This window comes from Symphalangus syndactylus, chromosome 8, assembly GCF_028878055.3.
Source record: "Symphalangus syndactylus isolate Jambi chromosome 8, NHGRI_mSymSyn1-v2.1_pri, whole genome shotgun sequence".
NCBI lineage: Eukaryota > Metazoa > Chordata > Mammalia > Primates > Hylobatidae > Symphalangus > Symphalangus syndactylus.
Window position 1 is genome coordinate 43,030,686 of NC_072430.2, and position 24,130 is coordinate 43,054,815.

The 24,130-nt window shown below is 42.6% G+C and overlaps 2 protein-coding genes across 17 annotated transcripts in view; both read right to left on the reverse strand.

Annotated features, from left to right (window-relative positions):
* ZNF410 (zinc finger protein 410) overlaps positions 1–3,035 on the reverse strand; it is a 48,444-nt gene extending 45,409 nt beyond the window's left edge. For all 5 annotated transcript variants that reach the window (XR_010122060.1, XM_063644264.1, XM_063644266.1 and 2 more), the window contains exon 1: positions 1,677–3,035. The gene's annotated coding sequence lies outside the window, so the exon portion shown is untranslated. The remainder of the gene's footprint in view (positions 1–1,676) is intronic.
* A 105-nt stretch (positions 3,036–3,140) lies between these two features.
* Positions 3,141–24,130, reverse strand: part of PTGR2 (prostaglandin reductase 2) — a 101,973-nt gene continuing 80,983 nt past the window's right edge. For 6 of the 12 annotated variants that reach the window (XM_063644323.1, XM_063644320.1, XM_063644324.1 and 3 more), the window contains 7 exons: positions 14,731–14,922; positions 11,454–11,624; positions 9,322–9,531; positions 8,435–8,556; positions 6,921–7,008; positions 5,779–5,818; positions 3,141–4,503 (listed from right to left, as the gene is read on the reverse strand). In XM_063644323.1, the coding sequence (XP_063500393.1) occupies positions 4,427–4,503; positions 5,779–5,818; positions 6,921–7,008; positions 8,435–8,556; positions 9,322–9,531; positions 11,454–11,624; positions 14,731–14,922 (900 nt within the window). In that variant the 3' untranslated portion in view covers positions 3,141–4,426. Of the gene's footprint in view, positions 4,504–5,778; positions 5,819–6,920; positions 7,009–8,434; positions 8,557–9,321; positions 9,532–11,453; positions 11,625–14,730; positions 14,923–24,130 lie in introns of those variants that run through there. The other 6 variants (XM_055288856.2, XM_055288855.2, XM_063644326.1 and 3 more) reach the window with 3 other exon arrangements.

Genomic DNA, 24,130 nt, shown 5'->3' on the forward strand with positions numbered 1-24,130 from the left:
TCACATACCATACTATTGACTCATTTGAAGAGTACAATTAAAATATCTTTAGTTTATTCAGAGTTGTATAAGCAGAACCACGATCAATTTTCCAACATTTCATCACCTCACAAGGAAACCCTGTGCCCATTAACAGTCACTTCCCACTTCTAATATGTTTACTATGAGCTTAAAGGGCTTCCATACAAGCTTCCCAGTAAGCAACTGGTAGGTACTAAATATTTGTATAATGAATGAATGACACTACAAATGATACCTACATTTTTCTCTAGTCATCTCTTCTGAACTCCAAACCTTCATTTCTAACTGCTTGCTAGGTATCTCCACATGTATATCCAACAGCATCTCAAACCTAACAATGTCCAAAATCCAGAGTATTATCTTCCTTACCAAACCTGTTCTTCTTGTATTATCTATTTCAGTGATTGCCCAATCTTCCTCCCACTCAGCTGCAAATTCTAGGTCTTTAAATCTCTCTCATTCTCCATTTTTAAATAATTCCCGCGATTCTCTGTTCCCTACTGTAATGCCCTGTTTAGGTCTCTCAGTAACTTTCTACTATACTATTAAAACAGGCTTCTAACTGGTCACCCCGCGTTTAAAATTCCTCTTTCCAATGCATCCTTTATGCAGCCATTCAAGTTATCTTTCCAAAACAAAGAAATGCTTATGTCACTTCTACTCAAAGTTCATAGCCCTAAAGGTAAACCCCTTCGTTTACAGAAAAACTCCCCAGAGCTAGAGATTCAGCAACTTGCCAAAAATTAGACAGCTACTTAGATGCAAAACGTAAAAAACTAGAACCTAAAACTTCTGACTGCTACTTTAGTTGTCTTTTACTCTGCACCACACTAAGAAAAAACCAAGTGCAATTTCTCACTCCCTAACAAAATGCCCGACTTTATTTCCAAATGTTTCTTTTATTTATTGCAAATATGCTGCGTTGACCTTCGTTCCAACCTAAGTACTAATTCTTAAGTCCCAAGTTAATAATATTTAACTTCCAAATGGTGCCTAAATGCATTTCTGAGCCTCATGATCAAGTGGGATAAACTTTAATAAATTGGATTATCTTGAGAAACTTCAGAAGATATATTCGACACGAAATGTATAAAGGCCGTAAACACAATCCACACACTCCTACCCCCCGAACTGACAGGTAAAGGAGAAACGGGCGACCCAGCCCAGCCAAGTAGGCAGCTGTCCTTTTTCCAGACCCAGAAAATAAGTGGTATGAAAGAAGAGGGTAGCTCTGGACTGAAACATTCAGGGCAAGGCCTCCTGGCATCCTCTGCCCCACACCACAAAGGCCTCAGAAATAAGGCCCCAAAGTCCGGAGGCAGGCCCCGGCTGCGGGTGCAGTCCAAGAGCCCCCGCCCCGGGGACTCGCTGACTCCAGCTTTCTCAGGACAGTCTGTTTCTATATCCCTGCCCCCAAAACCAAGCAAAGGAGCAGGAACATCGCCCCTAAAAACCCGCGAGGGGAAGGGCCAAAGCCGCAGGGCTTCAGACTGGCCGCTCCCGGGCCCGCCAGACCCAGGAGGGATGCCCAAGGAGGGCGGTTTCCTCTCTCGGGGCGAACTCGGCCCCAGGCCCCAAGTAGCCGGTACTGCCCCCCCCGCCTCTCAGGTACTACCTAACCGAGCAGGTGTGGCCAGGCCCACCTCGGAGCTCACCTTCCAGTTCCGGGCGGCCCGCCGGCCGTCAGTCGGTCCCGAATTCCGTCCACACACAGCCTCTTCCGGCTCCCGCCGGAAGCAGCTCAGCGCGGGACAGGAAGTTTGGCCGACCCCCCACGCACACACCCACTCGCTCGCCTCAGGGCCGGGCAGCTGTCGCACTGCTGGGCACCCAGACGTCAAGGCTGCTGGCGGGGCCAGCCCAGGCCCGCGACGCAGGGCTCCGCCCCGGACAGGAGGAGCTGCAGCCGCCCCGCTCCCACTCACTCACTCTCGGCCTTCGGGACTCCTGTGTCCGCGGAGCCCGAAAAAACAGGTCAGCTAATTCGTTGACGTCACTGCCACCCCGCAGTAGCGGAGGGAGTAGTTTTAACCATCAGCGGAGGCGTTGCAATGGAGGCAAACGAGAAAGAAAAGATCACTGCTTAAACATTTATCAAAGGTCTCCATGGAGAGGACCTCGAAGTTTCACCGCCCGAGAAAGGAACTTGCAGAATCAAGTTTTGCAATTATATAGGGGACGGGATATGCAGTGAGTCTGGGTTCCGTGTTGTAATTAGGATGTAAAGAGCTCTTGGATGTCCCAACTGCGGGCTTGAACACGACTTCCAAGCTGGATGCCACCTTGTTAAAAGCTTTGTGAGTTTGACTGACTTCTTGAAATTACTTATTTTTAAATATTTGCGTGCGGAAGAATGAGAGACTCAACCGTGGGAATTAAAGGAGTTCTCTTTAAAAAGGCATTTTCAAGGTTAAAGATAAGCCTTGATGACAGGTTTGGGTACACAAACTACTAATGGTGATTTAAAATAAAGGAGAAACGTTTCAGAGGAAGATAATTCCACTTTAGAAAAGCAGAGTAGGCCGGACTCGGTGGCTCACGCCTGTAATCCCAGCACTTTGGGAGGCTAAGGTGGGCGGATCAGGAGGTCAGGAGATGGAGACCATCCTGGCTAACGCCGTGAAAACCCATCTCTACTAAAAACACAAAAATTAGCCGGGCGTGGTGGCACGCGCCTGTAATCCCAGCTACTCGGGAGGCTGAGGCAGGAGAATCGCTTGAACCTGGGAGGCGGAGGTTGCAGTGAGCCGTGATCGTGCTACTGCACTCCAGCCTGGGCGACTGAGCAAGACTCCGTCTCAAAAAAAAAAAAAAAAAAAGAAAAAAGAAAAAAGCAGAGTATAAGGTACCAATCCAGAGTTGAGGATATTTACTTGGAGGTAAAGGTCCAGTGCTCAAGAAAGAGGTCAGAAATACAGATGGAGATTTGGGAGTTAGCAACATACACAGAAAAGGTGAAACCCCCTCAGAGATGAAATGGTCCAGGAAAAGTAACAAGAAAGGGCCACTCACGAAAACTGGGGAGGCTGATTACCAACACAATTTGAATCTACTTATTACAAATGTTGCATACAAAAGTATATTGGCAGTGTGTAGACAGACAATCATAAGCCGAAACATTCGGAAACAATAATCTTCAGTTTTACTGTTCTGTGAGGGTTGAGTACAATTAATAAAACAAACTTTTGAGGTACATCAGTAGTTCCTGAACATTCATGTTTACAAACATTTGTTAATTTGCCCAGTCCTGTCATTTTCTGAAACTGTCTTTGTTGTCAACTGTTTTTGTTTTTTGAGACGGAATTTCACTCTTGTCGCCCAGGCTGGAGTGCAATGGTGCAATCTCAGCTCACTGCAACCTCCCCCTCCCCGGTTCAAATGATTCTCCAGCCTCAGCCTCCTAAGTAGCTGGGATTAGAGGCGCGTGCCACCACACCCAGCTAATTTTTGTATTTTTAGAGAGACGCGGTTTCACCGTGTTGGCCAGGCTGGTCTCAAACTCCTGACCTTAAGTGATCTGCCCGCCTCTGCCTCCCAAAGTGCTAGGATTACAGGCTTGAGACATCAGGCCCGGCCGTCAATCTTTTTAATCACCGAAAACTCCAAGTGATGTTTACATCTGTTTGCCCTCCCAATCTTTACAACTTGACAGTATGTGCCTGCTAACCTAAAATAAACATATGCTTTTCTCAATATATATGGAGCTTTTAGGCTATACAGTAAATTATTTGGCAAATACAAAGAGATCATCCTCTGGAGTAAATCTTGTCAACCAACCTAAGTTATTTATCTTCCCATACTAATCCCAACCCAAAGCCACTGGTCTCCTATCCCAAAAACTGTTACACAAGCTCTGAAACCCCCAATCCTGTCCCCCATCCCTATGTACACATCATACCATTAAGTCTCTTTTCAGTCTACAATGTGAAAAAAAGGCCATCTCAATTCTATTTTTACACCAAGTTTCAGTTTAAGAATCATGTAAAACATTTCTAGTTCAACAAATCTTTACTAAGTGCCTCTCAAGCACTCTATTTTATTTTAAGCATTCTATTTTAAATTAATAAAAGTTATTAATATTAATTTTAAAAAACCTATTGTGTATGGTTCATTAATGGTTGTGTCAGATCATGTAAAACGTTTCCAGTTTAACAAATCTTTACAAAGTGCCTCTCAAGCGTTCTATTTTAAATTAATAAAAGTAATTACTAAGTTATTAATTTTTAAAAACCTATTGTGTATGATCCATTAATGGTTGTAAAAAATCCCCTATGCAACTAAAAATAACACCTATGATCACATTTAAATCAAGAGCTATGTATATTCTAAGGATTTTTTAACGTATCTTTGAAAATATGCAAAATGGAAAACAAATCTATGATTGCCTTGATGACATTTACAGCGATTACAAAGAGATTTCTTCTGAAATGCAAACTATCTGCTTTCCAATGTTACCTCCTGTCATCATGGACTGGAATGCAGCTGGAAAAAGAGAAAGTAGGTTATCTGAAAAGATAAATGTCACTATCATACTTGTTTCCAAAAGGCACAACATATAAAATTATGTTCAATAACTTTTTCAATGATTTTGAGTATTAAGCATAGAAGAAAATGGTCATGAAAAGAAATCTCAAGTAAAAGTTATACACAAACTAACCCAATTAACATCTTAAAAAAATGTTTTGCCCATACTGGAAAGATTTAATTGGTATCTAACTGGTATGCACATCAGTGTTCATTGTTTACAGTATCTGAAGACTACAGGCAAAAAAAATATGGGAATAAAATGTGAGTGAAGGCTGGGCATGGGGCCTCACCACTGTAATCCCAGCACTTTGGGAGGCCAAGGTGGGGGGATCACTTGAGGTCAGGAGTTTAAGACCAGCCTGACCAACATGGTGAAACCCCATCTCTACTAAAAATACAAAAATCAGCTGGAAGTGGTGGTATGTGCCTGTAGTCCCAGCTACTCGGGGGGCTAAGGTGGGAGCATCACCTGAACCTGGGAGGTACAGGCTGCAGTGAGCCATGATCGCACCACTGCACTCCAGCCCGGGTGACAGAGCATGGCCCTGTCTCAAAAATTTAAAAAAGGGCCAGGCACTCACACCTGTAAATCCCAGCACTTTGAGAGGCCAAGGCAGGCAAATCACTTGAATTCAGGAGTTCAAGACCAGCCTGGCCAATATGTTGAAACCCTGTCTCTACTAAAAATACAAAAATTAGCCAGGCATACTAGTGCACACCTGTAGTCCCAGCTACTTGGTAGACTGAGGCAGGAGAATTGCTTGATCTCGGGAGGTGGAGATTGCAGTGAGCCAAGATCATGCCACTGCACTCCAGCCTGGGAGACAAAGCAAGACTCCGTCTCAAAAAAAAAAAAAAAAAAAAAGGCCAGGCGTGGTGGCGCACGCCTGTAATCCCAGCACTTTGGGAGGCCGCGGCAGGCAGATCACAAGGTCAGGAGATCGATACCATCCTGGCTAAGACAGTAAAACCCCGTCTCTACTAAAAATACAAAAAATTAGCCAGGTGTGGTGGCGGGTGCCTGTGGTCCCAGCTACTTGGGAGGCTGAGGCAGGAGAATGGCGTGAGCCTGGAAGGCAGAGCTTGCAGTGAGCTGAGATCATGCCACTACACTCCAGCCTGGGCAACAGAGCAAGACTCTGTCTCAAAAATAAATAAATAAAAATAAAGAGACTTTATCTTTGTGTGCTGAGCGTGTGTATATAATAAATAAGTTTACATTCATCTTACCTCCCATGTTTTCCAACCCATTTATTACCGTCTCTTTAATCTGTAAATCAAAATAGCTAGATTTAATAGTCTTTAAACTTCAATGTTTCTATATAATAGTTTCCATACTTACAAAAGGCAGCGGTACTATTTAGCACTTTCTGTCTAAAAATAGATATTCTTTATTTCATGTAGGTAGCCCAGAAAAGCTTCCTATCAATTGATTTTTTAAAAGTAATATCCTATTTTCCCGTTGTTTAATCTCTTCAATTAGTAACAGATCACAAGCTATACACTCTGAAACAGAAAAAGAAAAGTACAGAAGCACACAAAGGTACAACTTTGCCTATCATTTGCAGGTTTCAAGAACAGCCTAGGCCAGTCCGGGTGCATTGGTTCACAACTGTAATCCCAGCACTTTGGGAGGCTGGATGGGCAGATCACTTGAGGTCAGGAGTTCGAGACCAGCCTGGCCAACATGGTGAAACCCCATCTCTACTAAAAATACAAAAATTAGCTGAGCAAGTGGCATGTGCCTGTAATCCCAGCTACTCGGGAGGCTGAGGCAGAAGAATCGCTTGAACCCCCAGGAGGCAGAGGCTGCAGTGAGCCGAGATTACGCCACTGCACTGCAGCCTGGGTGACAAAGTGAGACTCCGTCTCAAAAAAAAAAAAAAAAAGAATAGCCTAGGCCAGTATGTCTGAAGCCCAGATTAATAACTCCTGATTTTCAATCAACAACTAAGACACACATTAGAATGTCCAGGGAGGACAGGGAAGAAGTATGGTGGTATAAGCATCAGGAGGTGCTCACATGATTTTTGAGAAAGCACAGCTTCTAACACATAGTAGCATCCCATAAATATTTGTTAAATTAATAAACATAACAATTTTACATTTGGGGAAAAACCTATTGATTTTGTAATATAATCTATGGAAAGTAAAGCTAAAAAATTTTAGATAAAGGGAATAACAAGCAAGCGTTGGTTAATCAGGAGGTTATATTCACCTGGGAGATAGAGTTAATTTATAATATTCAGCATACTTTTCTTTTGTAGGAATTTTTATAATGAAACTAATATGTTTGCTATAGTACATTTAAATAATGCAAAATTATATCAAGTAGCAGGAAGAATTATATTGATAAAGAATAGAAGTTCTACCTTTAGCTTTCCTTCTTTAAACCACTGACTCAGCTGTAGAATGCCAGGCTCAAATTTGTCTTTATAATTTAACACCAGAAATCTTTCCCTGCAGTGAGGAAGAAAAGGATAATGATCAGAGAATATAACGGGAGTGGTATTCCAAGATCAAACCATTCCAGAATTCTAATATCTGTTAATCCTTAAAATATTAGGACATAACACATGGAGTCTGATCAGATACAGTTTTATGCGTAGCTACAGGTGTAAATGTAGAAGACTTCTATGAATAATTTTTGTTGCCGGGCACAGTGGCTCACGCTGTAATCCTAACACTTTGGGAGGCCGAGGTGGGCTGATCACCTGAGGTCAGGAGTTCAAGACCAGCCTGGCCAACACGGTGAAACCCCCATCTCTACCAAAAATACAAAAAAATTAGCCGGGCATGGTAGTGAGCGCCTGTAGTCTCAGCTACTCGGGAGGCTGAGACAGGAGAATCGCTTGAACCTGGGAGACGGTGGTTGCAGTGAGCTGAGATCGCGCCACTGTACTTCCAGCCTGGGTGGCTGAGTGAGACTCCATCTCAAATAATAATAATTTTTGTCTGCCCAATATCTACAACCCCATTTGTTAATAGCACCGTGATTTTTCCTTTGTGGGTAACATCCTTTCTCGACCCTCATGTGACCTAACCCAGGCTAGTCAAAGCCAGTAAGTGTCAGTTTTCAGGCAGCTAGTTAGCCAAAACCTAAATACTGAACCGGCTTAAAAAATGTGTATTTTAAGCCGGGCGCGGTGGCTCAAGCCTGTAATCCCAGCACTTTGGGAGGCCGAGGCGGGCGGATCACGAGGTCAGGAGATCGAGACCATCCTGGCTAACACAGTGAAACCCCGTCTCTACTAAAAATACAAAAAAAAAATTAGCTGGGCGTGGTGGCGGGCGCCTGTAATCCCAGCTACTCAGGAGGCTGAGGCAGGAGAATGGCGTGAACCCGAGAGGTGGAGCTTGCAGTGAGCCGAGATCGTGCCAGTGCACTCCAGCCTGGGGGACAGAGAAAGACTCCGTCTCAAAAAAAAAAAAAAAAAAAAAAAATGTGTATTTTAAAGGTTTTGGGTTTTTTGTTTTTTTTTTTGAGACGGAGTTTCGTTCTCATTGCCCAGGCTGGTTGGAGTGCAGTGGCATGATCTCGGCCCACTGCAACCTCCACCTCCCAGGTTCAAGTGATTCTCCTGCCTCAGCCTCCCAAATAGCTGGGATTACAGGCGCCCACCACTACGCCCGGCTAATTTTTTGTATTTTTAGTAGAGAAGGGGTTTCACCATGTTGGCCAGGCTAGTTTTGAAATCCTGGCCTCAAGCAATCCACCTGTCTCGGCACCCCAAAGTGCTAGGATTACAGGCATAGGACACTACGCCCGACCTAAAGTTTTATTTAATAAAGAAAAAGTGTCTATGAAGAACAATAGATTTCATACACATCTATGATATTTAAAACCCCATGAACCTGGTAATAAGGGCAAAGAGGAAGAACACACCTTGTGATGTTTCTTTCTTTTTGGATTGCCTCTACAGCAGGGGATAGCGGGGGAGGATAAGGCACATCTTTGTTGTACTGAGAAATTTGACCACACAGGATGATGTGGCTGTTCTCATTCATCTGCACAGAGAAAAATGATGATAAAATATCCCTTTCCTATGTTTACTGATTTTATGGCTGCCATAATGAAAGCCTCCTTGACTATTTAATCCTTTTTGTCAACTAGTTCGATTTTTTTTTTAATTTACCTGTTAGAGGTATTTAAGAATTTTAACTAGCTAGAAATAATTACATTCCAAAGGAACACAGAGGCAAATAAATGGTTGGTAATCAGCAAAAGAATTACATTAGTTGTTGTTGCTACTTATTAGTGGTAGAACTGTATTTTTTTGGATTTAAATAATTTAATAATCTCAACTGCAAATAATTTTAGATGCAGCAAAGGACTATGTAGTGTTAATACTTCATGTTGATATTTTATAATATTGTTAGTAAATATGCATAAATACATGCAGTCTATGAAACCCATTCTCTATGCAAGGTCTGGGGCCATGGCTGTGAGTTGGTCAGTGGTAAGTTAGGGGTCAGAGCTTCAGCATTTCAACAATGCAACTGCAACTGTAATTTTTCATAAAAATAAACCAAAAGTGAAAAATATAATATTGGTAGCAAATAACTGAAATTGAAGTTCATAGTACAAATCTGCAAGTAAATGGACGTAGGTATCAGCAAGCTCTTTTGTATCACTTAAATACAATACTGATCATCACATTAAGTCACAATAATCCCTCCAATTTTATACATTTTTTTCTCAGTATTAGGTAAAAAGATATCACAGCATATAAAGTGCAGTATTCAAATTTGTTATAGAAATCAGCAAACAACCTGACTTATCACTGTATCACTGATGTTACCACCAACATTGTCAAAATAAACGTCCACTCCAGCTGGGCATGATTCACGGAGCTGTTCTGCCACATTGTCTTTTTTATAATTAATTGCAGCATCAAAGCCCAGTTCTGAGGTCAAGAGGAAGCATTTCTCATGTGTTCCACAAATTCCCACCACTCTGGAACAACCTAACAAATGGCCAATCTAGGGGGGAAATTTGAAGATTAAATGGCTTTATATTGTCACATTTAAATGTAAAAATGTATAAGTATACAAGATATTACAGCTGTATGACAGTGTTCATTACAATTAAGGTTAGATTATGCTGCTTTTAATGAAAAGTAATTTGAAACTAAAAGAACTGAGGGCAGACAATGTCATCCTAAAAAAATTATTAAAATTGAACAAAGGTAGACTTATGTTCCTCAACTTATGATAGGGATATGTCCCAATAAAACCATCGTTAGTTGAAAATATCCTAAGCAAAAAATGCATTTAATATACCTAACCTACTGAAAATCATAACTTAGCCTAGCCTACCTAAAACGTGCTCAGAACACTATGGCTGGGCAAAATCATCTGGCAACACAGTACACCGTAGAGTACCAGTTGTTTACCCTTATGGTCATTGTCAAAATAAACATCCACTCCAGCTGGGCATGATTCACGGAGTTGTTCAGCCACATACGGTGGCTGACCAGGAGCTACAGCTTGTTGCCGCTGCCCAGCATCTCGAGAGAGTGTCATACTGATATCACTAGCCTGGGAAAAGACCAAAATTCAAAATTCAAAATATGGCTTCCACTGAATGCATAGGGCTTTTGCATCATTGTAAAGTAGAACCATCATAAGTTGGGGACCATATGTAGTTTAAATGTTAAAATCTCACAATTTTTGGCTTTCACTCATTGAAAAATATAAAATCAAAGAATAATAATTAAATTTAAAAAATAAAATTTCACAAATTAAATCTGATTTCATAAAACGAATAAATAATCAGACACAAAACATCACGTGCAACTCATTATTTTTCAAGCTTGTGGCGAACTAAAATCACAGCTGGGACACAATGTTTGTTTTCAATGGTTTCAACCTATAAAGGCTATTATTTATAAAAGGATGTACTTTTATAAGATTCTTTTTTTGTTTTTTTTTAAAGAAACAGGGTCTGTCACCCAGGCTGGAGTACAGTGGTGCAATCATAGCTCACTGTAACTTCGAACTCCTGGGCTGAAGTACTCTTCCTGCCTCAGCCTCTCAAGTAGTTAGGACAACAGGAGTGCCACCAAGCTGGGCTAATTTATTTACTGAAGAGTCTTACTGTGTTGCCCAGGCTGGTCTTGAGCTCCTTTCCTCAAGTAATCCTGCCAAGTTGGCCACCCAAAGCACTGGGATTGCAGGCATGAGCCACTGTGCAAAGCCGACTTCATTCTTTCAAAATGTTTACACTTCTAGAATTCAATAAGTGGTTTCTTATTTGAGGATATTAATTTAAAATGTGAGTTTGACTTTTAATTCAGGGAATTCCAAACAGCTTCTCTATCATTCTCTTCCTTATAATAACGAAAGCAAAGCTTTAGCATTTACTATATCTCTTTTTGGTTAACAGAGAATAAGACACTAAAATCTACATTTTTCATACTGTTAGTAAGAGAGTCTAAGTAGGTAAAAAAAAAAAAAAAAATTTCTACAAGAAACGTGTGAAAGTCATTATAAATTTATTCAATTTTGGCTGGGCATAGTAGCTCACGCCTATAATCCCAGAACTTTGGGAGGCCCAAGCAGGTGGATCTCTTGAGGCCAGGAGTTGGAGAACAGCCTGGCCAACATGGCAAAACCCCATCTCTACTAAAAATACAAAAATTAGCCAGGTGTGGTGGCACATACCTGTAGTCCCAGCTACTCTACAGGCTGAGGCATGAGAATCTCTTGAACTCAGGAGGTGGAGGTTGCAGTGAGCCGAGATTGCGCCACTGCACTCCAGCCTGGAGACTCTGTCTCAAAAAAGAAAAAAAAATTTATCCAATTTTATATTTTTAATGTTATACATATATCCGGAATTTCAATTATGAATTATAACAATCCTCAAATAATCAGAAAATCAAATAATTTCTCAGAAAGTTTACCTGCCCAGCCACAGATCCACAGGCACCTGCAGCCCCACTGACAACCATTGTCTTATTAGATCCAGCAGTTATATGACCTTTTTCCTGTATCCCAATCAAGGAAGTCAAACCAGGCATACCTATAGCTCCAAGAAAATATGAAAGGTGTCCATCCACAAGTTGTGGGTCTACCTAAAATAAAATATATACCCTTTAAAAATAATACTAGGAATTCCTGTTTTGAGATAACAAAGTAGAGACAACGTGTTATGGACTGAATTGTGTCCCCACAACATTTATATAGTAAAGCCCTAAGCCCCAGTGTGACTTTATTTGGAGATAGGGACTTAAAGGAGACATTTAGGATTGAATGAGGACATAAAGGTGGGGTCCTAGTCCAACAAGACTTGTGTCCAGGCTGGGCACGGTGGCTCACATCTGTAATCCCAGCACTTTGGGAGACCAAGGCAGGCGGATCACCTGAGGCCAGGAGTTCGAGACCAGCCTAGCCAACATGGCGAAACCCCATATCTACTAAAACTACGAAAAATTAGCAAGGTATGGTGGCATGTGCCTGTAATCCCAGCTACTCGGGAGGCTGAGGCAGGAGAATCACTTGAACCCAGGAGGTTGCAGTGAGCTGAGATCATGCCACTGCACTCCAGCCTGGGCGACAGAGTGAGACTTCATCTCAAAAAAAAAAAAAAAAAAAAGGACTTGTGTCCTTAGAAGAAGAAGAAACAAGATCTATCTCTCTGCATACCCACAGAGGAAAGACTGCCTGAGGACACAGCAAGAAGGCAGCCATCTGCAATCCAGGAGGAGGGGCCTCACCAGAAACCAAATTTTCCAGAACTCTGATCTGGGACTTCTAGCTTCCAGAACTGTGAGAAAATAAATTTCTGTTGTTTAAACCACCCAGCCTGTAGTATTCTGTTATGGCAGTCCATCAGTATAATAAATAATCCAATATGTTTCTAGAAGAGTGAACCATTCATCAGTCTTGCTAGAATTCTATACTTTATTTGTAAAGAGTAAAAAACAATATTACTTCTCTTTATATTAAAAAGAAACTTTAAGGCTGGGTGCGGTGGCTCACGCCTGTAATCCCAGTACTTAGGGAGGCTGAGGTGGGTGGATCACGAGGTCAGGAGTTCAAGACCAGCCTGGCCAAAATGGTGAAACCCTGTCTCTACTAAAAATACAAAAAATTAGCCAGGTGTGGTGGTGGGTGCCCAAATCCCAGCTACTCAGGAGGCTGAGGCAGAGAATTGTTTGAACCTGGGAGGTTGCGGTTGCAGTGAGCTGAGATCGTGCCACTGCACTCCAGCCTGGGCGACAAAGAAAGACTCCGTCTCAAAAAAAAAAAAAAGAAAGAAAGAAACTTTTAAAATAATTCCCATATAAGAGACAAAATATTCTTTCTTGTTAATGCCCCAAGTATGGAAAAAAAAAAAAAAAAAGGAAATGCTTAACAGAAAAATACTTGGCAACATTGGAAGATTTTTAAGTCTCTGAGCAATTCCAACATAAACTTGTACCTAAAAAAATCAACTCAGGCCGGGTACAGTGGCTCACGCCTGTAATCCCAGCACTTTGGGAGGCCAAGGCGGGTGGATCATGAGGTCAGGAGTTCAACACCACCCTGGCCAAGATGCTGAAATCCCGTCTCTACTAAAAATACAAAAATTAGCCAGCCATGGTGGTAGGTGCCTGTAATCCCAGCTACCCGGGTGGCTGAGGCAGGAAAATCACTTGAACCCGGGTGGCAGAGGTTGAAGTGAGCCGAGATCGCGCCACTGCGCTCCAGCCTGGGCAACAGGGCAAGACTCTGTCTAAAAAAAAAAAAAAAAATCAACTCAAACTCCTACAGTTCTCATTACTGATGCTCAAAATGTACCATTAAGGCTGGGCACAGTGGTTCACACCTGTAATCCCAGCACTTTGTGGGGCTGAGGCGGGAGGATCGGTTGAGGCCAGGAGTTCAAGACCAGCCTGGGCAACATGGTGAGACTCTTGTTTCTACAAAAAGTTTAATAAAAATGGCTGGGTGCAGTGACTCACACCTGTAATCCCAGCACTTTGGGAGACCGAGATGGACAGATCACTTGAGGTCAGGAGTTTGAGACCAGCCTGGCCAACATGGCAAAATCCTGTCTCTACTAAAAATACAAAAAATTAGCTGGGCGTGGTGGTGCACACCTGTAATCCCAGCTACTCGGGAGACTGAGGTGGGAAGATCACTTGAACCCAGGAGGAAGAGGTTGCAGTGAGCCAAGATCACTCCAGCCTGGGTGACAGAGTGAGACGCTGTCTCTAAATAAATAAAGTCATTAGCAGACCCAGTCAGGCTATTGCCTATTCTTTTGGCAGCTGCTCTGAAACAACTTTTATTACCTGGGAGACTTTATCTACAATAAGATAACCTTTGTTTACCATGCAATTCCTCCCCTTTCCCTTTTTGTTGCCATTTCCCCCAAAAGCCTCAAGCCCCATTCCTTTAGCTATAAAAACTTCAAGCTCGCCGGGCATGGTGGCTCACGCCTGTAATCCCAGCACTTTGGGAGGCCGAGGCGGACGGATCACGAGGTCAGGAGATCGAGACCATCCTGGCTAACACAGTGAAACCCCATCTCTACTAAAAATACAAAAAAAAAATTAGCCGGGCGTAGTGGTGGGCGCCTGTAGTCCCAGCTACTAGGGAGGCTGAGGCAGGAGAATGGCGTGAACCCGGGAGGCGGAGCTTACAGTGAGCCGAGATTGCGCCACTGCACTCCAGACTGGGCAGCAGAGCGAGACTCCGTCTCAAAAAAAAAAAAAAAACTTCAAGCTCACACCTGTAATCTCAGCACTTTGGGAGGCTGAGGTGGGAGGATTGCTTGAGCCTAGGAGTTTGAGACCAGCTGGGGCAACACAGTGATACCCCATCTCTAAAACAAACAAACAAGCAAAGAAACAAACAAAAAAAACCTTCAACCGTCTGGTCCCTCCTTTGAGTCTCCTATTCTTCTGTGAGGCTCCAGTGCACATACATGAATTAAAATGGTTTTTCTCCTGTTAATCTGTTTATTGTCAGTTTATTTTAGCAGGCTCAATTATCGAACCTTCAGAAGGACAATTTAAACTTCCCTACACAGCTAGCAGTGGAAAAGGAACAAAGGCTTTCCGCATTTTGGCAGCTAGCTGAAAGAAAATACATGCTTTTATTTTTCCCTGATTACAAACACAACTGAATATCAAATGCACAAAGTAAGAATTATACGGGGAAAAAAATCAGATACGTTCATATATATATCACCTTTTCAAGGCTATTTCCATCCAGAATAACCTTGGTTTGCCAGGGCCAATAGAAAGAAGTCACAAAATCGCCTTTAGTCAAATTTGTGTGTTTGCTTTCTTCTATAATTCCAATACCTCCACCATCAACGACTTGAGATAGCTGCCAAGGTGTTATATAATCAGTGCCAGTGTCTTCATTCATTCTACAACGCTGAAAAAAGAAAACATTAAGATAATTTTATCCAATAATGTCAAACCAACCACTCTACTAATTTACCCAATGACTAAAAGTATATAATGAGTAATATATCGCATACAATACACAAAAATCAACTCAAAATACATTCAAGACTTAAACATAAGACCTGAAACAACATAGTGACTATAGTTAATAACAATGTATTGTATACTTGAAAATTGCCACTGACTGGGAACAGTGGCTAATACATTGTATTCAAGTACACATTGTATACTTGAAAATTGTCACCGGCTGGGAACGGTGGCTCACGCCTATAATCCCAGCACTTTGGGAGGCTGAGGTGGGCAGATCACCTGAGGTCAGGAGTTCAAGACCAGCCTGGCCAAAATGGTGAAACCCCATCTCTACAAAATACAAAAATTAGCCAGGCATGATGGCGGGTGCCTGTAATCCCAGCTACTCAGGAGGCTGAGGCAGGAGAATCACTTGAACTCAGGAGGTGGAGGTTGCAGTGAGCCAAGATCGCACCACTGTACTCCATCCAGCCTGGGCAACGAGAGCGAAACTCCGTCTCAAAAAAAAAAAAAAAAAAAAAAAGAAAAGAAAAAAAGAAACTTGCCATGAGGGTAGATTCTAAGTGTTCTCACCACAAACAATAAGTATGTGATGTAATCCATGTTAATTAGCATGTTAGCATGATATAGCCACTGCACAATGTAAACATATTTCTTTTTTCTTTTTCTTTTTTTTGACATGGAGTTTCGCTCTCTTTGCCCAGGCTGGAGTACAATGGCGTGATCTAGGCTCACTGCAACCTCTGCCTCCTGGGTTCAAGAGATTCTCCTGCCTCAGCCTCCTGAGTAGCTGGGATTATAGGCATGTGCCACCACATCTGGCTACTTTTGTATTTTTAGTAGAGATGTGGTTTCTCCATGTTGGTCAGGCTGGTCTCGAACTCCCAACCTTAGGTGTTCCACCCGCGGCCTCTCAAAGTGCTGGGATTACAGGCATGAGCCACCACGCCCGGCCTGTAAACATTTCAAAACATCATGTTGTACACCATCAACAAATTTTGTTTTTTTGGAGATGGAGTCTCTGTCACCCAGGCTGGAGTGTAGTGGTATGATCTGGGCTCGGTGCAACCTCCGCTTCCTGGGTTCAAGCGATTCTTCTGCCTCAGCCTCCGGCATAGCTGGGACTACAGGCACGCGCCACCACACCTGGCTAATTTTTGTATTTTTGGTAGAGACGGGGTTTCACCATATTGGCCAGGCTGGTCTTGAACTCCTGACCTCACTGATCTGCTGGCCTTGGCCTCCCAAAGTGCTGGGATTACAGGCGTGAGCCACCGCGCCTGGCAACAATTTTTATTTGTCAATAAATTTGTTTTTAAATAAAAAATTAAAAAATTGAGGTGACAGTTGCAAAGCTCTGTATTCTAAAATTCACTGAATTGTACATTTAAATACATGAAATGTATGCTAGTGAATAAAGCTAAAAATTTAAAAGAATTACTTAAGGAAATTGAAGTAATATTATACACATTATACTAGCAAAAAATAATACAAAATAGTGTTTTGATGGTTTCAAAGGATTGTGGCCAATTAGGTACACTCACATGTTGCTGATATTATAAAACTATTTTTTATGGAAAACAAACTAGCAACATATACACCATAAAACTTGATTTCTTTTGGGCTAGCAATTCTGTCTCCCCAGTGGAAATAACCCAAAAAGAAGTGAAGTAATTTTTATACAGTTGCTCATCCCAACTTCAGACCAGACACTCTCCCTATTTCATGCCCCCTAACCTCAGATGAGTGCTCTCTTCACCCCTCAAAGACAGAGTGTCACAATGGGACTGCACCCTGTCTCAAGAGAGCTAACAACTTCTCTTGGTAGCAGTCAAGGCTCTCTTCCTCTGTGGCTCACTCATGCCTCTATCATGAAATCCAAAATGTAGAGGACCACAGCACGGACCAGGAAATGCAAAACATGGAAGGACACCTGATTAAGGGGTCCCATGTGGTTCAGTGTATCCGGGTAAAAGACGAAACAGAGAATTGATGCAGAAGCTTCTGTAAGAATACATTTGCTTCTGCTTGTGTGCCACCTCCCACGTATTCCTTAAAAGCAGTGCGGCCATAGACACTGGCCAGACCAAGGGCACTTAAACACAGCTAGTAGGAAAAATGGAAATAAGTTCTCTGAGATATAGGAAAAAAATCTACTTTTTTCTCCTTTCACTCACCACTCAACACTTCTAAAAACAGATGTGGAGGGGTATTTCCCCATACACCAACCAAGCAATTCTGCAGAGGACATCAACTGGGTGTCCCCTAATTCCATTCAGTTCAACTGTGACACTATTTACCTGGGTATAGTGTCAGGTCCCACAGATTAAAGGCTCAGTCCCACAAGACTGCACCTACTTCAGATGCCAATCTCAAGCCCTAGGTTATGGTCTGTGCTTCCGACAAGCTGGCTATAAATCAGGGTCCTCACTCTACCCTCTCCTTTGGTTTAATTTGCTACAGCACCTCACAGAAGTCAGAGAAATACTTTACTTACATTTACTGTTTATTATAAAGGATATTACAAAGGATATAGATGAATAGCCAAATAAAAATAATAAAAAATTTTAAAAAAAGACAAAAAAAGAACAAAAATTTAAAAAAAAGATGAACAGCCAAATAGAAGAGATGCATGGGGTAAGGTATATGGGAAAAAGCGCAGAGTTTCCACACCCTCTCCAGGTGCACCACCCTACAGGAATCACCATGTGTTCAGCTATTTGGAAACTCCTCAACCAGGTCCTTTTGGGTTTTGATGAAGGCGTCATTATATAGACATGATTGATTAAACCACTGGCCATTGGTGATAAACTCAACCTTCACCTGCTGTCCCCTACCTGGAGGTAAGGTGGTAGGAATAAAAGTTCCAACCCTCTGATCATATGGTTGGTTGCCTTGGTAACCAGCCCCCATCCTGAGGCTATCCAGGAGCCCCCAACCACTTGTCATCTCATTAGAATACAAAAAGACACCTTGGAGATTCCAAGGGCTTTAGGAATTGTGTGCCAGCAAAGAGCAAGAAGACCAAATATTTCCTATTATAAATCACAATATCACACAAGTAATTCCCTATAGCTAAACAAATGATGTCAACAGAACAGAATGTTATTAACCACCAAAATAATAACATTTGAACTAGTTTGTCCATATAGTCACTTAAAGAATATGAAAGCACACCTATAAACCCACCACTTTGGGAGGCTGAGGCAGGAGGATCGCTTGAGGCCAGGACTTTGAGACCAGCCTGGCCAACATCGTAAGACACTCCTCTCTATAAAATGAAAATAAAAATTTTAAAAATAATAAAAAAGAATATGAAAGCCAAGTTGTATATGCACATTAAGGATAATCATGTAAAGTACTGTGTACACATAATGATTAATTTTAGTTGTGAATTTGGAATGATATAAAATCTCAATTATTTAATGTTTGTTAGACTCCCTTTTCCCTTTTAAAGCTGCTTAAGATGTCTAGTGTGGTGGCTCATGTCTGTAATCCCTGCACTCTGGGAGGCCAAGGCGGGCAGATCACCTGAGGTCAGGAGTTTGAGACCAACCCAGCCAACGTGGCAAAACCCTGTCTCTACTAAAAATACAAAAATTAGCTGGGCATGGTGGTGCACGCCTGTAATCCCAGCTACTCAGGAAACTGAGGCAGGAGAATCACTTGAACCCGGAAGGCAGAGGTGGCAGTGAGCCGAGATTGTGCCATTGCACAGAGCAAGACTCTATCTCAAAAAAAAGTTACTTAAGGTTTTTCTATTTTTTAGAGTTGGGGTCTTGCTTTGCTGCCCAAGCTGGACTTGAACTCCTGGCTTCAAGCCATCCTCCCACCTCAAGTCTCCCAAGTAGCTAGAATTATAGACCCAAGCCACCATGCCTAGCCGATTCTTTTTTTTTTTTTCTCTGAGACGGAGTCTCTCTCTGTCGCCCAGGCTGGAGTGCAGTGGAATGGCACAATCTCAGCTCACTGCAACCTCCGTCTCCCCGGCTCAAGCGATTCTCCTGCCTCAGCCTCCCGAGTAGCTGGGATAACAGGCGTATGCCACCACGCCTGGCTAATTTTTATAGAGACGGTGTTTCACCATGTTGGCCAGGCTGGTCTCAAACTCCTGACCTCAAGTGATCTGCCCGCCTTGGCCTCCCAAAATGCTGGGATTACCTGCATGAGCCACCTCGCCCAGGCTGATTTTTTTTTTTTTTAAAGGAATGATGCATAGAGAATGTCTAGTGAAATATCCCAAAGTGATTTTTCTTCCTTCCTTTATGCAATTAACATTTAATAAACATTATGCTAGTCACTGGAGATACAGTGATAAATACGAACTTTGTTTTCATAAACTTTTTTTTTTTTTTTTTTTTGAGGCATGGTCTCACTCTGTTGCCCAGGCTGGAGTGCAGTGGCACGATCACAGCTCACTACAGCTTTGACCTCCTGGGCTCAAGTGATCCTCCCACCTCAGCCTCCAGAGTGGCTGGTGCACCTTAACACTCACCTAATTTCCTTTTTTTGGTATTGATGGCATCTTTCTATGTTGCCCAGGATGGTTTCAAACTCCTGGGGACAAGTGATCTTCCCACCTCAGCCTCCAGAGTGGCTGGTGCACCTTAACACTCACCTAATTTCCTTTTTTTGGTATTGATGGCATCTTTCTATGTTGCCCAGGATGGTTTCAAACTCTTGGGGTCAAGTGATCCTCCTGCCTCAGCCTCCCAATGTGCTGGGATTATAAGTATGAGCCATGGCACCCAGCCCATAAGCTTACTTTTTATTAAGGAAGACAGATAATCTAATAACTACACAAACGTAATTATTACTTTCAATTGGGATAAATGCTGACTGTCAAGAGGAAAATATAAAAGAGAGGTCTGGACCAGTCTGAGGGTTCAGGGTGATTTACCAAAGGAAATCTCTTTAAAGCAGGCATCTAGGGAATAACAGGGATTACCAGGTAAAGGGAAAGGAGTGGGAAGAGGCTTTTAGATAGAGGGCCAACATGTATGAAGGCTTGCTTTAATATGTACCTGGGACTCTGTTTTAACCAGGTATGGTGAAATGATAGATACGAAGACAACTGCCTTGAAAGAAGAATTTCTTACAGTTGCCAAGAGGGGAGGGCACAATATGTCAAGAAGGGTCGCATGGGGAAGCACAAGAGTTGGTCAAGAGGGCAAAGGAGCAAGGAAGAGCACGACCCAGAGTCTTTTTTTTTTTTTTTTTTTTAAGGAAGAAGTATCTTTGGTTTCCACAAGAAAGAACAGGCAAAGCAGAGTAGGTAACCTTGAGTATATTACATGACAGCTTTAATAATGTCAGAGGGCTCTGATATACAGGGGTGGTTCTTAAGTTGTGCAGCATCTGGCCCTGAGGTGATTTAAGGCAGGGGAGTGTGAGTTAGATAGAGGGGGAGTTTAGGGATATGGGCTTTGGATTGGTTGGTTTGTATATGAACGGCAAGACTCAAATGCAAGTTGTTATCTCTAAAAATAAGCAAATCCTGCCAGGGACAGTTACTCTAGGATTCACAAGCCCCCTAAGATGTCAAAACATCCTAAAATACACTAAATTAAAAACATGATTCATACAAAGATTAAGCAGAAGGGGGCACTGATGTGTTACAAAAGACAGACATCCACTGAGGCAACAGTGTGAGGGTAATTGGCAGGCTTCTCTGAGCCTTGACAGGTAAAGGAGTCAGGTTATGTAGCTTCTTTTTCCTTTTTGAGGCAGAGTCTTGCTCTGTTGCCCAGGCTGGAGTGCAGTGGCGTGATCTCGGCTCACTGCAACCTCCACCTCCCGGGCTCAAGCAATTCTCCTGCCTCAGCCTCCCAAGTAGCTGGGACTACAGGCATGTGCCACCACGCCTGGCTAATTTTTTTGTATTTTTAGTAGACATGGGGTTTCACCATGTTGGCCAGGCTGGTGTCAAACTCCTGACCTCAGGTTATCCACCCACCTCGGCCTCCCAAAGTGCTGGGATTACAAGCGTGAGCCACCGCGCCTAGCCCAGGTTATGTAGCTTCTTAGACCACGTCAAGGCTGATTGGTCTCAATTCCAAAACTAATGGGAAGCCATTAAACCACTTTAAGCAAGGTGACACAATTAGTTGCTGTTATAAAAAGAATCACTCTGGCACTCTGGCTGCAGTGTGAAAAATGGCTTAAAGGGGCAAAGTGTGTATGCAAGGGTACCTACCCTATTAGGAAAGAAACAATGGTGATTCAGACTAGGTAGACTTCCCTGGAATTACTAAGACATGGACTGAATTGAGAGGTATTTAGGAGGTGGGATCCACAGGACCTGGTAGAGGCAAAATTCTCAAGACTGTGCTTTCTAGCTTGAAATGAGTAAGCAGACAAAATATTTACTTCCCTGGAGGAAAAAGAGGTTTTTTGGTTTTGTTTTTGAAGTTGGGAGTGTTTGAAGTGAAGATCATTAATTCAATTTATATTATAATCCTAGTTGTTCCATCATTTTTCCTCCCCTAAAATCTTTTTTTTTTAAAGACAGAAATTAATGAACACCCAAATAAGTAGAAAGACATCATGCATTCATGGATCAGTGTATTAGGATATTGTTTTCATCAGAATTCTCCAGAGAAACAGAACCAACAGGATACATACATATCTATGAAGAGATTTATTATAAGGTATTGGCTCATGCAGTTAGAGAGGCTGATAAGTCCCATTATCTGCCATCTGCAAGCTGAAGACTCAGAAAAGCCAGCAGTGTGGTTCCAATGAATGAGAGCAGGTAAGCTGACAGTAGAGATTCTAGTCCAGGTCTGAAGGCCTGGGAACCAGGAACTCCGAGGACAGGAGAAGAATGATGTTCCAGCTTAAGCAGTCAGAGTTAGTTCAACCTTCTTCTTCTTTTTTTTTTTTTTTTGAGACAGAGTCTTGCTGTCACACAGGCTGGAGTGCAATGCCACGATCTTGGCTTACTGCAATCTCCACCTCCTGGGTTCAAGCAATTCTCTTGCCTCAGGTTCCTGAGTAGCTGGGATTACAGGTGCCTGCCACCACACCCAGCTAATTTTTGTATTCTTAGTAGAGACGGGGTTTCACCACGTTGGCCAGGCTGGTCCTGAACGTCTGACCTCAGGGATCTGCCCGCCTCAGCCTCCCAAAGTGCTGGGATTACAGGTGTGAGACACCGTGCCCAGCAACCTTCTTCTACATTTTGTTCTCCTTAGGTCCTCAATGGACTGGATGATGCCCACCCACATTAGAGAAGGACATCTGCTTTATTCAGTCCACCAATCCAAAAGCTAATCTCTTCTAGAAACACCCTTGCAGACACACCCAGAAATAACGTTTAACCAGCTATTTAGACATCCCATGGCCTAGTTAAGTGGACACATAAAATGAACCATCACAGAAGCCAATACTCCCCAAATTGATCTACAGACTCAAAGCAATCCCTATCAAAATCCCTATCAAAATCTGTGCAGAAACTGACAAGCTGGTTCTAATGTTCATATGAAAATTCATGGGACCCAGAAGAGCCAAAACAATCTTAAAAAAGAAAAACAGGCCAGGCGGGGTGGCTCACACCTGTAATCCCAGCACTTTGGGAGGCTGAGGCGGGCAGATCACGAGGTCAGGAGATCAAGACCATCCTGGCCAACATGGTGAAACCCTGTCTCTACTAAAATACAAAAAAATTGTTCAGGCATAGTAGCTCACGCCTGTAATCCCAGCACTTTCAGAGGCCAAGGTGGGTGGATCACCTGAAGGTCAGGAGTTCAAGACCCGCCTGGCCAACATGGTGAAACCCTGTCTCTGCTAAAAATACAAAATATTAGCCAGGTGTGGTGGTGGGTGCCTGTAGTCCCAGCTACTCGAGAGGCTGAGGCAGGGGAATCACTTGAACCCGGGAAGTGGAGGTTGCAGTGAGCCGACATAGCGCCACTGCACTCCAGCCTGGGGATACAGCAAGACTCCATCTCAAAAAAAAAGAAAAACAAATTGGAAGACTCACACTTGCTCATTTCAAAACTTATTACAAAGCTACAGTAATTAAGAGAGTGAGGTACTAGCATGACAGATATACAGACTGACAGAACAGAGTTGAAAGTCCAGAAATAAACCCTCATATTTATGGTCAGTTGGTTTTCAACAAGAGTACTAAGACAAACCAATGAGGAAAGAATTATCTTTTCAACAAACAATGCTGGTTCATGTCCCTTCGTGGTCACATATTTCTGGTCTCTCTCAAAAAAAAAAAAAAGTGCTAACACGACTGTATATTCACTTGCAAAAGAATGAAGTTAGGTCAGGTGTGGTGGCTTGTACCTATTGTCGCAGTTACTTGGGAGTCTGAGACAGGAGAATCACTTGAGCCCAGGGAGTTTGAGATTGTAAAAAAGAATGAGTTGGGCCCTGTGATGGATAATTTTAGGTGTCAACTTGACTGGATAGAGGGATGCCTAGATGGCTTGTGAAGCATTGTTTCTGGGTATGTCCTTGATGGTGTTTTCAGAGGTAACTAGCATGTGAGTCTGTGGACTATGTGGCGAAGATCTGCCCTCAATGTGGGTGGGCACCATCCATTCAACAGGGAGCCCAGATGGAACAAGAAAGCAAGTGAAGGACAAATTCTCTCTCTCCTGCAAAGCAGGACACCCTTCTTCTCCTGCTCTCTGACATCAGAACTCCAGGTTCTTCAGTCTTTGGACTCTGAGACTGCACCCGTGGCTTCCTGGGCTCTCAGGCCTTGGGACTGATAAGTATACCAATGGCTTCCTTGGTTGTTGGGCCTTCCAGCTTGGATTGAGCCATGCTACCAGCTTCTCTGGTTCTCCAGTTTGCAGACAGCCTATCATAGGAACTCTCTGCTTCCATAATCTTGTCAGCCAATTCCTCTTATAAGTCCCCTCTCATATATATGTGTGTGCATGTCTGTGGGTGCACGCCTATGTGTGTGTTTGTGTTTCTGTCTCTCTAAAGAATCTTGATTAATACAGACTCCTTCCTCATACTCATACATAGAGTTTAACCCAAAATGTGTTACTGACTTAAATGTTAGAGCAAAACTATAAAACTCTTAGCAGAAAATATAGGACTAAATCTTCATAACCTTAAGTGAGGCAAAGCCTTCTTAGATATGAGTCTGAAAGTATTGAAAGTATAAGTGACAAAAA